We start from the raw sequence: 17909 nt of genomic DNA on the forward strand, positions 1-17909 counted from the left end.
GAGAAATGTATCTAATTGTATTTAGTAACACAGGAACCCTGTGTAGTATGGAGTATGGAAAAGTATAGAATGTGATTTTTGTATTTTCCGGATTCGGATAAGTATGAAAATTTAGAAATTGTACAAATAAAATGATCACACTAATAGTAGTAATTAGAGTTGTTCCGATTCCGATACCAGTATCGGAAATGTCTCTGATACTGCCAAAAATGCTGGCATCGGTATCCGCGAGTACTGGAGTCCAGGCACCGATCCAACCGTAATTTATTAAATTAGTAATCTATTTACTGGTTAGCTCCGTTAAGCTCTGGTACAGTTCCTTCAGGTTCCTTTTCGACCGCTCTTTAAAACGCAGGTGGCCTGTGGTGCAACCTGCAGCTGCTGGTCTTCTAGGAAGGGACGAGGAGGATTCGATCAGGTGACACAGACACCACACACACGACACACGTGTGTCCCAGAGCGGTTGAGCCGCGAGGCGCTTGGAGCTAAGCTTAACTACAGTATTATTGTCGCAGTGTGGAAATATTTCACGACTGATTATCTCCACCAGTACACTGCAAAATCTCAAGGGTGGCGACGACGCTCTTCTTGCTAATTTTAACACAACGTTAAGTTTAAGTTGCTGTTCGCACTATGTTTGGTATACCTTGTTCGTGTAGATCTGCTAAAAATATAAGATGGGTTGAATTTGCTGCTATAGTATATGTTTTTACATGAAGGGTTTAACGCTGGAGCCCAGGCTTTACCAGCAATGATAATCATATCACAGGATGATATTTTTTTTTATAACATACTGGTATCGGATCGGTACTCGGTATCGGCCGATACCCACAGCACAAGTATCGGAATCGGTATCGGGAGGGAAAAAATGGTATCGGAACATGTCTAGTAGTAATCAGATATTATGCTTGTCTGCAGTGATGTAGTTATCAAAAGTAAACAGATAAGCTTTTCTGTGTAAGGAAACCTTTATGGCTGTGTTTATCGTTGTTTCCATGGACACAGTGAATGAACAAAGCTGCACAGATGCCACAAAAATGTAATTATGTAATTTTTTAAATCAATTTGTTGAGGGAAAACAATACGAGTAGGGACCCTGGTTAGTTTTCTTCCTCTTTAGGTGGAGATATTTGACACTGTGCTCCAGCTGCGTAGGAGTGTGAATGGTCACAGTGGGTAAAGCAAGCTTTCTGAGGACTGGCCTGACAATCACAAATATAAAGCCTGGCTGTATAAGGATCCAATTGGGGAAAGAAAGCTGATTTGTATGAGCTAGTAGCTAGCTATGATCTTCTGGAAATGATTTAGCAACATAATGGCATACATCGTTAACAGTTGGATTTTAAACTATTTATTTACATAAAAAGCATCTAGCTATTTGTACTCAGAAGTCAAATATGGTCTAAAAAAACTCTTAAGACAAGTCTGAAAAATTGAGTTTAGAAAGTAAGGAATTTGTAGGAACCCTGCTAAAAGTCCAGTTGATAACATTTGAACCCTGAAGTTAAAGATTTCCCATTTTAAAAAGTGTTTTTCTCCTGGAGGTGTGTCTTAACCACTATTTGGAGTGTAGAATTTAATAAAAATCCTATAATCATATAGTGCACTTTTCTAGGGCCAGAGCAAAAGTTAGTCATGCAGTGTACACTGAGGACGTCACCACCCACAGGGCAAGTTTTATCACGGTCAAATCACGACAGAATTCCACAGACGAGTCATGTGTAAAGAGAAGACTGGATGCGTTTTGATAGATTAAAAAAGTATTTTCAAAACAACCAAAAATGTCATTTTTCTTATTGTCAACAAATCCCATAAAAAGAGTCAAACCAACAGTGAACTGATACTAAGTATTGTGTGTGTATGCTATGCCTCTGTGCCATAGAACTCCATTGTGAGCTCCATCCAAAAACACAAATGAGCTCCTACTGTACCATAGATACACAAAGTATTCCCACATTTGTAGTTGATTTAGTTCTTCTAAATGTTTGCTAAAAACTACAATATCCAGCTTTCTACCCATTTTTAAAGATTTACATCTTCAGTAGAAACAAGTGGGCCAGACAGAACATAGAGCATACTGAAAGGTGCATTGTTGGTTTTAAATTACACCACTCTTATGTTTTGAACTGACTAAATGCTAGACCCAACTTCCTCTAGATAATTCAGAGAAAATATGGTAAAAGTGATATTTTGAATGAAACACCATAAATACAGCCAACAGTGAAAAAAGGTATCACCACAAGAACTGAGATGCTGTTCATTAGGATTTTATTTTTTGGAGGCAAATCAATGAATATATGTACTTTTATACAGTATATGAGGAGCACATCTCTACAGTTTCATAATGTAAACAATCTCTGAAGAGAAATGTATTCAGTTTAAAAGGAAGCCATAGTCTTCTGTTTTAAACTATTTACATGAATTAAAATATAATTTATAACATCAGATACTTCCGCTTCTATGAAACTAGATTTTAACAATTCAAAAATACTGAAATGCCTTTGTCTCCACATTCTCAAGACATATGAAATCACACAAAAACAGAGAAAATAACACCATTTGAAGACATCCAAACTAAGTGGCGTATAAATAAAAAAAAAAGAAACAAAATAAAACCAACATATGTAAAAATATAAAATCTCACTAGCAGTATTTACCTTTTTTGTTTTTACCAAAAACTAAGTTAAAAAAAGAAAAAAAAATCATTTATGTGAATTTGATAGTCATTAGATGTAAATAGACAATAAAATCAATAGTAATGAAAAACAACAAAAACAATGTATGCCCTTTTATGTCAAAATATTTTCCTCCACCAAAAAAACACCCACTCACATTTAGCAGATTTTGACAGTTTGCAGTCCCTACTTAGTGCCTATTTGACATCACTGTTGCCATCAAGTTTGACAGATTACCCATTATTTTATGTGTATTGTACAACTTTTGATGTTGAAATGCGACACATTTGCAGATCAAAGACGGAAGTGGAATCCAGAATCAGGCCGGTATTGCAAGCACTGTCCTGGTAGGGGCTAATTTGATGGTGCAGCTAGCTGACAGATACATTGTTTTCTGAACTTAAGAAACAGTAAGTGACAAAGAAAAACAATGAAGTGTTTTAGTGGGCCATGGCATTGGAAACATCACATCTATAAAACTTAATCTGACGTGGCCGTCGAAAATGTCACATTTTACACGAGCCACGCTCTTTATTGTTGAAATTAAATTTTTTGGTCAACTTGCCTATCAAGTTTTATGGTTTTCTTGCCATTTTCCATTCTTTTGAAATGAAGAGTGGAAAGAAAGGTATTGCATTCTGACGTGGGTAATTCCCTTTGGAAGGTTTTTTTTTTCTGACTTTTTTTTATTATTTGGATTCGTTGTCCATCGACCTAGGACCTAGACCAAGCGGACAGCGGTATTGTGTTGAGATGTGTCAACGTGTTCTCAAAACACTGAGGAGAATGGTCAACATCAAAGTTTTCTATAAGAAAGTATATAATCATCTAGATATCTACACAAACACACAAATATATATTCATATATATGTATATACCTTTTTATAATATGGCTATTGAAAAAAGTTTTAATTACGTCAGTAATTATTTAATAATAAACCACATTGGATTGGAAAGGAGTTCAGACAGTAATAATAAAAGCTAGTGGTAGCTTTGTTCCCCCCCCCCTCCCCGATTGATTTTTAAGGCTTGCCATGTTGAAAAATTGGGTTGTTTTGATGTCAATACCCTCTGTAACAATGGAGGAACCCTCACAGGCACAGCAGCAGCCACTGTAGAAATCCCACCACATACTGCACACTCACATTTCCTGCCAGTCTGAATTTTGGGTTGCATGTAGAAACTGTGTACGCTCTTCCTCCACGAAAAGGCCAAACAGATTGTTTAGGTCAGCAAAAAGTTAACATTTGCTTACCAAAAGTGTTTCTGAAGGTAAAAAACTAAACATCTTCCACACAGGTTTGAAGGCTCCCATTCACACCCTTGATCTCCGACCCGTTCTTGCCTGTCACGTCCCCTCAGGTAGTAAAGAAACATACACCCTCTTCTTATTCGACATTCACAAATTTGCCTTTGTGCTTTATTTTGCATCTATCCTGCTTAAGTATTGCATTATCTTACAAACGCAAAACTCTTAGCTAGTTGTACCATTATACCGTTCTGTAACTTGTATTTGATAATAATTGATTGAATCCAAATGCTTCCTTTATGGGATGAAGTAAAGGTGCAGCAGTGAAACTGGGATTTTTACAGTGCCTACCTCATCTGTATCAACTAGTCTGAAACTTTAACTGGGTCAAACCAGCGACAACTGTATTTTTTTTTTCTTTTCTTCTTTACCTCCCTCCCACATTCCTTTACCAGAGTCAAATATGTATAGTTATTAGCCGTTACCGTAATACAAGTGAGTGTTCAATGCAACTCAGATTTGAACAAACCTGTGCACCATCGAATGTGGTAATAACATAGTTACAACAGCTTCCTTTCAATGAGAAGAAAACATTGTGAAGATATTTCTCTACTTGGGACGTTATTTGTGCAAGAGTATATTAGTACAATTTGTTTTGTATACGTGTTATGTGTTTACACACAGCTGACCACATTCTTTCTGTAGTTTGTTTTTATGATTTTTTTGTGTTTAACAGCAGTCTACATACAGTACAGTAGCCTATTGAATCCGCTGCTCAAAGATTGCCCGTGTTGTAGTTCAACAACCAACCATACACTGTACATTATTACCTCAGTTTTTCGGAAAGGCTGTCTTAAAGATAAGATTATTATGTATTGCATTTCAAATTGCTTTTTAAAAAAACAGAAACAAACATTAAAAAATATTTAGTCATTTCATAAACAGCAAAGAAATAGAACCTTCTAGTGTGATAGTCTAAAGGGATACTTGTATCTTTTTTGTCTTTCTTTTACAACAGTGTTGGACTTTGTGTGAAGTCATTTCAACTTAATTTTTTCCCTTAATTTCCTCCCTGTACTGAACAAACATGAACTCAATGGAGCAAAACCGACCTGACCATCTCCTGTTTGATTAGCAATCAACTGTGACCCGCCACCTTTAAAAAAGAACACACAATACATTTTATGTTTACAACGAGGCATAGTGCTATATACACATTTTATATTCATATATTATATTTTCTTTTTTTAATATGTAAACCAGCACATTCTCTCACTTTTTAGTAGTATACATACTAAGCACAAATACTCATTCAGTTGTTTGCGATTAGTTTTGTTAAAGTTTGTATTTTTTTTCCGTTTTAAAAGTTTACACCTAGTTTCTCAATCAGTATGTATAGCACTAAATTGTTTTTGTTAGTTTTGGACATCAGTGAGCCTGGAGAAGGTGCATCTCTCGAGGCCACTTAACTTGCTGTTATTTTTTAACACTGAATAAGGCGCCTTTGTACTTAGTGTGCGTTCCTAATAAAGTCAAAGGAGAATCGAGTAATGTAAACATTCAATTTTTTGTGTGTGTTACCAAGGAGTTGATTAGATAGAGAAAGGACAAGGAAGAAGGTTGGTAGAGAGGGATTATCTGTTAAAAAGCAGGGAGTTTACCAAGGATTCGGGAAGACCTGTAAACAAGGCCTTGAACCCACCGAGAGACAGAAAGCGATTTGAGTTAAAGTTAGAGAAAAGGTCGGGCTGCATTTTATTGAAATTCCTGGGCAAGAAGAGGAGGAACAGGGAAGTCAGTAGGGATGGCATGTCCCTGAAGAAAACAAGTAAGCAGGGGGGAGAAAACTGGGAATCTTCCCCTCCAAGCGCCATCAAGGACCCAACCAACCACCAAGCCACTGTTCAACCCCTCCCGTCCCCTCCTAACTGACCTGCAAGTGTCAGCAGTGTCCGACTCAAACACGAGACAAAGACAAAACACTCAGTTACACAAGGACACAAGGTCGAGACTCCAAGAAACGGACACGCTAAAAACCGTTATGAGGCAAGCAAAGAAAAGAGTTAGAGAGAGAAAGAGAGATTATTCCCGTCACAAGGGGCTTAGTCGTAGGAGTCATTATATAAAAAAGCAACACAAACCCCATAACGACCCATAACCACCCATCAGTTGGGGAAACCCTTACAGAGAGAACATTTCTGACAAAAAACAAAACAAAGAGTGTGAAACTTATAAAAGAGGAGGGGGAGAGCATCCAGTAGAACAAGAAAATAAAAGGACAGGGGGAGCAGGGATGAATGGATGTGAGGTAGAGATGCTCAGCTGATACAGTACCTCCGAAACGAGAAATCGGATTCTCGTCCGAAACTTTTCGTTACTTTCAAGCCCATCCCTCGCTCGTTCCCTGGCTGTGTTGTAGGTGGCCACGAGATTGGCAGACTTGGAGGCTCTCTCCCTTTTCACGGCGGGTGCTACTGGCTGTGTCAGGCATAAATTAGGCGTTACCCAGACTGCACTACAAGCCAGAATCAGTCGCAGGTAGTCAACAGATTGACTAAGCAAGTCTACCTTTTTAAAGCACCAAAAAGCTCCACAACCTTTGGGCAAGCAAAAATGGGGAAAACACGGTGATTACATTCAGATTCTTGAATACATTCCATTTGAACCGGCAGATTCATCTACTTGCAATGGCAATATTCCATGGATGGACTATTAAAAGCAAAATGGTTTTGTTCTCCTTTGTACTCTGAAACCAATGTCAAGCTAACCAAACATCAAGCACTAATGCCCAATTTACAGTACTGTCCTAAAATGACTATCACTGATGGACGTTATGTGAAAGAAGATTGGACTGGGATGATCAGGACAAAGTGTGGATGTGATGAATTCATACTGAGTTCATTACTGAAAGCGTCAATTGGCTACCAACTTTATTTCCCCATTTTAGTCCTGCTTGCTGCAGTCCAAATGTAAACAGTAACTGTTGCATTGGCTGTGGCATTCGGGGGGTGTCGTTAGGCTGCAGCCTTGTTTCAGACACATGTTCATTGGGACCCTATCAAAGATACATCAAGACCCCTCTTGATGTGGAAAAAAATCACCTGGAATCAACCAATGAAGCCAAACATTTTTGTAAAAATGGACCATTCCATTTTCTAAATGGAGAGACTGTTCTGAATCACTGAAGAAATTTGGCACTACCCAATTTGTTGTATTTTAGAAACAATTGACAGACTGAATCCATGTGAACGTCAATGAACTTTATTAACAATAGTCCTCTATACTATGGCGTCACAAAGAATTATTTCCAGGATGGACATTTGGCAGTTACTTAAAGAAATGTCTAAGTGTCAGCTCTGGGGATGGGCATTGGTGTTCAACTATTAGTTCTAGTACTTCTCCACAGATAATCTAATGCTTATCCTGACTTTGATCCACTTCTGACACAACACCCGTTTTTACCCAACCCTAACCTTATGACATATAATGACGACTTTAACCTTATCATGTAGTAGGATTTTTTTTTACAAATAAAATCAAACTCCATACGCCATTCTTGTTTGAACATATTTTGAAACCAGTTCACAACCTGTGCAACAGGTCTTCCAATAAATGCTTTAATTCGAAGGGGATAAAAATAATTGAAGTGAAACTTTTCCTGGGACCAAGTTGGGGTCTTAATGTATAAAACGCCTACCAAACAGAGCCTGCAGCAGCCAGTAGCAGAAGCCAAAATAGTCAGCATGGCAGAGTTAGAGATTAGTCAAAAGTGGGGAAGTGGAGGACAGCGGAGACATTTGCCTCCTTACAGTGCATAGATCAAATCAAGGAAGCACTACAATTACAAAAAAGAAAAAAACATGATTTTTTTCTTCTTCATTTTAGATTTGTAAACTTTATCAGTCATCAAATGATTACGTTAAATGTTTTTTTTTATATATTCTTTGTTCATAACGCACACACAATAGATTTTAAAATTTATAACATCCACAATTTTTCGCTAAAACAAAGCAGGGTTTTTTTTTTCTGGTTACACAACCACACAACTTCATGGTGAACATAGCTTGCAGGTTCACCACCCGTGACTGGAGAGAGGGAGGTTTTTTTTCTTTTTTTACAAAACAAACAGAACAAAGAACACACACACACGCAGAAACACACACACCACGACGACCAACGCAACGCAGGAATAGCAAGGATTTGCTACAGAGGTCTCTCATGCCCGCTCTTCCAAGGCGGGGTGATGATGTCACCAACACAGACAGCTTTGTTCAGCAGAGAACTGTATCATTATCGTTGTTGTACCATTGCTGTTTAAAGTCCTGTGTCCTCCATTGTCTTTAATCTCCTCTGAACTCCCAGTGGCTTCCTCGTTTTTAAGCAGTATCCTCCGGTGAAAGAAACTTATAAAACAACAAGGTCCTTATCGTTACTTTATTCCAACGGTAAAAATGTAAACATTTTGCGAGGTTGCCTTGCATGGAGGTACTGAGAGGCCTGTCTGAGGGCAGAGCCATGTTGTCGGAGGGGTGTTGCTGCAGTCTACTAAGGCTGACCAGTCACGGGTGCTGTGCTGTCAGCGGTGCAGGGACTTCTGGGCCTCCTTCAGCAGAGTGTCAAAGTCCAGTGCATCGTACTTGCTTTTGACAGGGCCCGGACCTGCCTCATCTACAACACAGAAAAAAAAGTCATTTTCAAATTCAATAAATTAAAGTCTAATTCCAAGTCCTTGTAGAGAACATTCCCTCTCAATCTTTCTTTAGGTAGAGCAATTAACGTAAAGATCATTTCAAATGGACTGTGTGCTTCTTAAACCCAGTAAGGTGGTGCAGTAAACTTGCGTGGTGCTTTCTCGTAGGGGTTCAGCTTTGATCAATTTTGACACACAAATCTGGCCATTGTCCAACTGCAAACCACTGACAACTCTATTACAAACACAACTAGCTACTAGTACTACTAGAAAAATCGGCCAGTAATCACCACATCAACAAGCTTCCAGCATTACCAATTTTGAATTACCAAGATTGCCAAACAGCTTTCGCTGCCACTAGGGGCCACCAACATTGCCTGGTGTACTTTGGGCCAGTTTACCATAGCCACTTGTATCTTTGTCAGTGTGTGTGTGTTCATTACCAAGATCTATGTAGCGTTTCCTTGTTAGCCTCCTTAGGCCCGCAGGTCCATTCTGGAAAACAGTCTCCCGTTCTCTCCAGTGTCTTTGAACCCCTGGCTGGCGGATCTTTATCACCCCACAGCGCTCCCTACAACCAGACAGGTAGAGAGACAGACACATGCATTAAGATGATGACATTTTGCTTTTTAGCAGATGAGGAAGGTACATACTGGCATCGTGAGAGATGGAGAAAGCTGAATCAATCATATCCGCCCTGTCATTCAATGCACTGAAATGGTATGAAATGTAACCCAAAACATCTCCTTTGTTACTGATCTGATCTGTCCCTGTACTGTGTATTTCAGCACTGTATCAATTTTAACAGAATATGTCCAAAATAAGTCAAATGAAAAATGTCTGGGATTGTCTAGGACAAAACGAGGGCACCCTTATTAAGTTCAAGATCAGTGCCTTGGCCAAGGGCAATAGTCTGAGCACCTGGTGCGACAAACATGAGAAACTGTTTGAAACCGAGAGTGCTGTTAGCGCTAGGTGTCTCATTGGTTAGCTCTCATACAATATAAGGTTTAAGTGTCCCAACTTTTTAGATCTAGAACTGAAAATAGTTTCATAAAATGACTCACCAGAGGCTCAAAAACTGTTGCTGTAGTCATTACAATTTTAATTTGCAATAGTACGTTTTATTTCAGGCAAAAGATATAGAATAGATTGTGGAAGTGGATTATAAAATATCTGTGTCAACATATAGTCAAAGTTTGTGATTTTCCTTCCTGCTGAAGACTTCAAAATGTTTGTGGCCCACCCTTTAAAAAAAGATTTGGATCATTGCATGAAAAAATACTGCCTTCTTATTTTCTCATTATCTTTTGTTTTGTTTGTGTCCCAACACTATTTCCCACAGGTTGCCAGATTACTTCAGGGAAATTGAGACAGGCATTTCTGATGACTTACTAATTACGTTTCATTTACCAAGCCCGGTGACTTAGTTTTTCAATCACTAACATCTCAATCTAGAATGAATCAATGACGTCTGCAACATTATATTACTAAAGTACTTCCATCTCATTAAAAAGTCAGTATAACTTGCATACACACAAACTTTGATCCATAGCGCAAAAGCAAAGTTCTCATACAGTATCCGTCCTCCTCAGCTCAAGCAGTCTACATCGGGACACTTACTCGTTGCAGATGATGACTTTGCAGTCCTCCGCTTTACCGAAAACCTGGAAGCGTTTCCTCAGCATGTTCTGGGTCACGCTGGTTGGCAGGTTGTGGATGTAAAACACCTGGCAGTTGTCCTGGCAACAGGGAAACCATGGCAACAGTCAGGACAAAGGACAACACAGACCGATAGACGTTGGAACTGAAGCAGGAAGGCTGAGTGTAGGACGGCATCCTGAGAATCAACACTTTGAAACCCCGTGTTCATTTACATGCAGTCTGTTATTCTGATCTCTTGCTGCAGTAAGCAATGGAAGGAATATATATTGTCAGTTTGTGTATGCGTGTCTACATATCCAAACTTGTATAGTCTGGGCCACTAGTGAACTCAAAGCTCAATGCTTTTTTAAAATTTAAGGCAAAAAGTATGCAGAAGACTGTAGGGCGTGAATGTTCTCTGTACCTCGTCAGACTTGGCTTTGTTCCTCTGCTTGTCGTCGGGACAGATCTCCGAGTTCTCACTACAAGAGGACGAGGAAGGAAAGGGGAGAGAGAGAGGATAGTGAGATAAGAATGGACACAAGGTGAAACTGTCAGGCATGAGGAAACAGGTGAACTGCGGCAAAAAAGGAGACTCTCCCACTGACTGCAGTACGGCCTCGCTCTGTTTCGTCTCTTACATTCCCACCCTTTTTCTCTTCATCTTCTTACATACAGAAATTATATGACCTCATTCTGTGTGACACAGTCGAATCAAACTGTAACTTACAAGAACAGAAATGAGTACTGACCTTATTCTAAGTTAGACAGTACGATCTTAGATTAAAATGTTTACATGAGTTGTTTATAGAACGATTCCTCATAATTGATTCCTGTTTACATGCTACAGATCAGAACGTAATTAGTGACTGAATACATCCCCTTCACAGTCCAACGCATCACCCTATGTACACAGCAAATCTCAAGGAAAATTGTTTAAGCGTAACTGAAAAGCAACAAGGTGAACGGCACCTTTGTGTACCCTTGTTTCCAGGGTTGGGTGATGATTTACTGTATGATGTAGGGCAACACAAATTTGGCAACTGATTGTGCCATACTGTTTATACAGAGACATCAAACTGTACTTCTTGCCATTCTTTTAGTAGAGTAGGTTCAGACTGTAGAGCCTGTGTTGTGAAGCAGCTGGTTTGCCGTATGTGGCCCAATATGCTACTACACCAAAGAGTCATAGTTGGATAGAGTGTATAAATGTCTAAAATGCCCTTCATAATGCAGAATTGTTTTTCATTTCACTTTCTCTCTTGGAGTCTCTCATTCTCATACTGTGTCCTACTGTTATTGTCTCCTTTCCCCCGCTTCATTCTTGCTTTCCTCTGTCCATATTTGAACCTATTTCAGCTCATTGACCCATATCTTCACACCCCGCTTTGTCTCACCTGGAGTCTGTCTTGCTGGCGGGGGAGTCGGGACACAGGTGGAGAATGGGCGAGGGTGAGCGAGACGCAGACGAGCGCTCCGCCTCTTCCTCTGAGGCTGGTAGTGTGGCAGCTGCCAACTGGCAGTCTGACGGCGGCGTTGATGATATCACCACCGTCACTGTCTGCTTCTCAAGTGGTTCGGCGACGTCTGACACCAGCAGCCGTTCCCTGCTCTCCTTGTCCTTTCCATCCGAAACCTGATCGTTGGCTGCTTTGGCTGTTAGGGTGCTAACTCCATCGCTCCCTTCCTGCGCCTGCAGCATGGCACCAAGCATGGCAGCGCTACGCTTGCGGCTCTCCCCGACGCTCAGCGCACAGTAGTCGTGGTCGCCAAAGGTTCTATGGATATCGCCGTCACCAGCCTGGCCCATGCGCCGCAGCTGGGCATACAGCTCCGTCTGCTCCGGAAGCTTCCGCTGGTGGTGGGCGCGGCTCAGCCAGGACGAGCCCTTAGTGACGGCGTTGGTGTTTGAAGCTGGGTGAACAGACTCACTGCCACCTCCTCCACCATCACCACTGCTGCCACCACCTACACCTTCACTACCCTTTCCTCCCTCTGCCGGTTTGAAGCATTGTCTGCCCGGTTTTAAGAGCTAATCTCTCCCACTGGTTGCTGTTGAGGGCCGGGTGGGGTGGTGGGAGGTGAGACCTTTGGGGGAGGGAGGGAATAGCCTACCACCAACATAAGCTAGCCTACAGGAAACCCCCCCCCGATATCACCATAATGTGGACGTTTACAGGGTTGGTTGTTGTACAAAGTTGATACTGGATTTGAATCATTGAGCGTTTGCGTGTTGCGCTTGTGTGCCATGCTTACCTTTGGGACAGGAGCCGGCTAGGGCTGCTTCCCCCTGGTTTACAGTCTTTTAGTGCTAGCTAAGCTAACCTGCCCTTCGGCCTCCCAGCTTCGATATTCTGATTCTACAGATCATGAGAGTGGGTATTGATCTCTTCTCCATTTAACTCTGAAGACACTTTCAGCATTCCAGCTGCTAGGGAGAATCGGACAGTTGACTGCCCTCCTTGAAATCCCAAAACAATAAGATTTGGGTCCCACTATCCTGTTCCCTTGTATGGCTGTTCTTAGCCAGGAGTGGCCCACCCTGTTTGCATCGAAGTGTATATGTCCAAACCAAGTCAGTTGCGTGCTAACATGGAGCATGTATCTTACCTGCCCGGTATCCACACAGATCCCATTGGAGTGTCTCTGCCCTCAAAAGGCTTTGGGGCTGCTGCACTGGGACGTCTTTCTGGAGGGGGGAAGAGGACAACAGAAACTCAACGGAGAGAGAATTAAAGGCCACTGCTGTTGTCATTTTGTCAAGTCGGCGTTATATTTTTCACGTTAACGGGAATCCAATAAGGAGCATTAAAGGCTCTCAGTGAAGCTCTTTTTTCCCCTAAATAAAAACGCACAGTTTCAGCTGATTTCTGCCTGAATCTGAATTATGTTTCTCCCTGTAAATGTGGCTTACTTGGCATTTGCTCAGCGCCTCCTCATTTCTTACTCCACAAACAACCAATAGACGTACTCCGCTGTCCTCTCCCCGTATTCTTCTTCTGCTTGTGTTTTGCTGCTGTCTGTTTCGTGTTTCTCCAGTCCTGCCATGAAAGTGCAGAGCGGTGCCGAGTGGATTGGGCTTCAGGGCGGGATATACGTTACCCTCCAGGAAGCAGTAAAACGAAAAAAAAAAAAAAACCTCCTACTTTTTGTTTTTTGGTGAGCGCTTCAGCAGACAGATTCATTTAGAGGATGGACAGACGCCAGAGGTTTATACAGGAAAAACATTCAGCTTTGTGACCGGTTGTAGCTGGAGAAGTTCCAGGGTTTGAGGCTGGATGGGAGGTTAATTTAGAAAAGTAAGAGCAGTGAGGGCACTGTCTGGCATAGATTAAAATCTGAGTAAGCCGGCCAGGGGTCCTGATTCATTAGGGATCTTGGAATAAAATCGTAGAATGTGAGCCTGGTTTAGCATTCAGAATATTATACAGTCTTATACAGGACATGACTGCAAACCGTGCTTACTGATGTACTAAAAAAATGGATCACGGCACTCCATTTGAAGCATGAACTTTTTTGTTCATATTGTTCCTTCGCACAGCTTTTTAGGTCACACGTCTAGGATCTGGTCTGGTCTAGAAAGCGCTGTCAAACACATGGTATGCGGAATGTAAATGTATACATTAGTATTGTGTTGTATCTTTGTTTCAGATGCTTATTCCACCCTGCAACCAAATCCCCACACCAAATACTTAATACTTGTGAATTGTGAAGTGAAAATGTATTAATGATGGACTACTGCCAGATTGTGAAGCATTAAATTATATTATTAAGACAATGAAACAAATGCACCAAATAGGATCAAATCAATTAGTGCTGAATTTTAGAAATAGCAGCAAAGGTGATTAACGCAGTAATTTGCATGTTTACAAGCATTAGATTAGTATAGCTGGAACAATCCTCTGCTCCTTAATGGAATCTGCCTCTCGCTCAGTACTCATAAATAAACATTCCCATAATGTTGAGTGTTTCCTCAGCAATGTGGAACAGAAGCTGCCATCTAAATCAGACTCTATGTGGGGAAAAAGAGCCCAGCCATGTTGTACTGGTATGGATTTAAGCAAATACAAGTACTAGGACTTGGTCAACACAGTATTTGTTTGTAAGGTTTATAAGTTTCATCACAATGCCGCTGCTAAATTTGAGTGTAATCATTTACTGAGACTGATACTTTGCTGGAATCCTTTACATAACATTCCATTAAAGATACACTTAACTGCTTTTATCAGACCCAATAGTGAGCCCAAATGAAAATAAAACAAACTTCTGCTGGGGTCATTTAATAACAAGCAGATGCTATTTGATATTTCTACCCGTCTGGCATGGGTTGTAAAGTGCTAATATTCAGTACTATGAATCTTAGGAAGGGGTTTACATTGCGGGCCCAGGTCTAACATTTCATTATAATGAAAGCATATGTTTGCCCCTGCAGCAGTTCCCAGGAGACATTTACCTTACACCTGTCTGCTCTGCAGAAACCTCTGCAGCTTTTTTACTTTAATGCAAACAGTTAAGGTTATTAGAAGTAAGTTTTTTTTATTAATAGTAAGCAATAATGCCCCTTTAATGTGTGCTTTTGGATCATGTGATACTAATTACAAAGTTAGATATCACACATATTTAAATTGAATTCCTTATTATAAACTTGGTGACTTGGTGCTGCAATCTTTCTCAGTATTCAAAATAAATAATAAAAAACACTATTGGTGACCTTTCACCTCACAACACAGCTGGTTATGAACTACTGGATAGTTGTGTTACAGTACAGTGTTTTCATTGCACGATGTAGACAAAAAAGACATTTATAAACTGATGCTTCTGCTTTAACATTAAGTACTCCTGCAGGCTAGAGTACTTTTATCAAGCTACTACTGCATGATGAAACCCAGCAGGTACTTTCTATAGAGATACTCACCCTGTGGATTTGGGGTTGAGAGGCAGACAGAGGCAGGCTCGCTTTTCTGCAATCACAATAAAAAGCCAGTTACAATCATGTGTTTCATTACATGCATGCTCGGAGGATGTGTGTCAGTGATTTTTCCCTGATTAAGAATAAGTATGAAAGTGTGTGTCTGCTGTGTTTGTACCACGGTCTACATTCAGTAGAGTGTTTCAACTGCTATTCTCTCACCCCTTATGTGACTCAGATCTTAATAATCAGTGTGATCAGCAGTCCCAACAGCAGTTTCAACTCTGTCTGGATCTCATGGATTACGTTTTAAATCTAATGGTGAGAGATAAGAGCTACAGTATATATGACTTACATTACAACACTCACATCTCCAAAGATATTCAGTAAATCCTAGATCATTCACATTGTCACATCTGTCATAATTTCGGTGCTACAGCATCTTGGCCGAGCCAGTGTTAGCACAGAGGACGACAAGACAAGAATAGAAAGACAGCCAAACAATGGGCCAAGCTCCAATGGTCTATATGAGATATGGATTACAATTAGAGTCATCCACATACAATCTGATATTAGTAATTGAGAATAAAAGCCTGTAGTATGAATGAAGCCTGTATCTTTTCTATCCATCTCACCGCTGTGGCAGCAGGATTTGGTCGGCTCTGTTGTACCGGCGCTGCAGTCACCCGACGTCAGCTGCTCTGGCTCCGTCGTAGTTACCCCTCCTGCTTGGGTTGGCAGGAGTTTGACCCCTCCTCGTCCCTCCTCCCTCTCGACCCTTTCCTTCCCCTCTCCTTCCCTTGCCCGACCAGGCCGCAGCCTCTTGGCGAAGCGGCTGGGGAAGGAGGCCAGACGCCGGGAGCGCCGGACCGAGAAGGAGCCGCCGTCCTCTGCAATCTCCTCCGGGCTTTGAGGAGCCTCAGAGGAGGAGTTTCTCCTATCTGGGGAGGAAAAGTCTTTACCAAGCTCCAGTTTTGGGGTGGTGGAGCTTAGGGAGTGGGCTGGGGCTGATTTAGCCAGGGCAGAAGAAGCAGATACTCCTCCTCTGTTGGGGCTGTGGGAGTGGGAGTAGGGAGGGCTGTGCAGTCTGTAAGGCTTGCTCACATCGAAAGAGCTGCTCTGCTGCAGGAGCTCGCGGAGAAGGGAGTTGGCCTTCATCTCCCTTCGCCTTGCAAAGGGAAGCCTCCTTGGGGCACTGTTGCCTGCCCCAGTGAAGCCCCCACTAGTCCCAGGAGTAGCCACCAAGACAACTCTGCTGTGAGAGTTTGTGGCAGCCTGCAGGCGGGGGGCTTCGGGTCTGGCCCGAGACCTCTGGAGGTCCCGGTCCTTGCGCTCCCAGCCCTGCTGCTTGCGTGTGGGCAGGCAGTAGGTGTGCATGTATGTAATCAGCTCCACAACTGAGTGCAGTTCTTTCTCTGAGCTGAACTGAGGCTTGGCTGGCTCAGCGGGGGCGGCGGCCGCAACTGCCGCACCCTCCACCTCGCTGCTGGAAGACTCCTCCTCTTCCTCCTCTTCATCCTCCTCCGACTCACTGTCCTCGTCCTCTTCTTCCTCTTCGTCCTCCTCTGTGTCTGGGGCCGGGGCGTCCTCTGAGTCCTGGGCTGTGGTGAGGTGGCGGTGGAGCTCGGTGCACAGGCGGCCCGCAGGACGCACCGCTCGGGGCTTCCTCTCCTGAGGGAGGTCACTCTGAGGGCAGAGGCACACAAACATGAATACCAGTGTCAGACTGTTTGCTCTCTACATGAAAAAAACATTTAGCCAACCATCTGCAAAATGTTTCGATTGCAGTCACATATCAACAGAAGTGAGTTTTATTAGAAAAATCTTCAACAGCGTCAGTTTTTCTCCTTCCTGGTTTGGGAATGCAACCTCTGATGCTGGTGGTATGACAATGAAGAGCCACTGAACTAAACCAAATTAATGGATAAATAGAGGAGGGCAAACAGAGATATAGACCTGTAGCACTGATCTTGTTAAGTCTGCGAACTGGAGATTAGACTACAAGAACAGCTGCAGAAGGCTGGAATAATTCGGTCACTGATAAGAGTCTGGGAGTGAAATAACCACCAGCAACTGGCAAATTCGGCCTGTCTGGTAAGTTACTCTACCAGACATCTTGATCAGTACCCAGACATCCAACCACGCTTATGATAATTTGGAGGTTTTTCCGCTCCTGTGGATGACAAAATAAATGTATTTATGTATTGTTTGGGGGTTTTCACAAGATCCAAATTGGTTTAAATACATTTTCACATGGATTTTATGTCCCTTCAAAGGTAATTGACTTTAATTTATTTGACATTATAGTAAAGATTTTTCCCATTTCTTAAAATGAATAGTGCCTTTTAACCGATCCAAATGCAACACTATCTAGGCATCTGTCAACGGACATCGATACAAAACGGCAACCTTAGAAAAAAGCCCTTAATCCTTGACTCTGGTGAACTGACACAAAAACCTGATATTTACTATTGATGTTGTAGATCAAACATTTTTCATTTTCTATCAAACTTCTCTCATCACACTGTCTACAGTTGTTCAAGGGAACAAGAAAACCACATAACAACAAAACAGACTCATGAATGCATGGATGTATCTTCAATTTCCTGCCCTGGATAGAGGAACACTGAGCACACAGCAGTAAATTTTGCCTCCGACGTTGTGAGGGATGATTCAGTGTGCAGCTGCAATGAAATGGCTGATTCTATATTACTCACAAAGAGAGAGAGAGAGACTATGATT

The 17909-nt window shown here is 41.7% G+C and overlaps 1 protein-coding gene across 1 annotated transcript in view; it reads right to left on the bottom strand.

Moving 5' to 3' along the window:
* Nucleotides 1-2251: 2251 nt before the first annotated feature.
* The window catches only part of ppargc1b (peroxisome proliferator-activated receptor gamma, coactivator 1 beta), an 85410-nt gene continuing 69752 nt past the window's right edge, over nt 2252-17909 (bottom strand). The window contains exons 5-11 of the mRNA XM_035669753.1: nt 15803-16853; nt 15174-15219; nt 11656-12273; nt 10683-10740; nt 10238-10356; nt 9058-9185; nt 2252-8592 (exon numbers count right to left, since the gene is read on the bottom strand). Coding sequence (XP_035525646.1) covers nt 8501-8592; nt 9058-9185; nt 10238-10356; nt 10683-10740; nt 11656-12273; nt 15174-15219; nt 15803-16853 — 2112 coding nt within the window. The 3' untranslated portion in view covers nt 2252-8500. The remainder of the gene's footprint in view (nt 8593-9057; nt 9186-10237; nt 10357-10682; nt 10741-11655; nt 12274-15173; nt 15220-15802; nt 16854-17909) is intronic.

The sequence above is a fragment of the Morone saxatilis genome, unplaced genomic scaffold (assembly GCF_004916995.1).
Source record: "Morone saxatilis isolate NCDOM2014 unplaced genomic scaffold, NCSU_SB_2.0 Contig22, whole genome shotgun sequence".
Taxonomy (NCBI): domain Eukaryota; kingdom Metazoa; phylum Chordata; class Actinopteri; family Moronidae; genus Morone; species Morone saxatilis.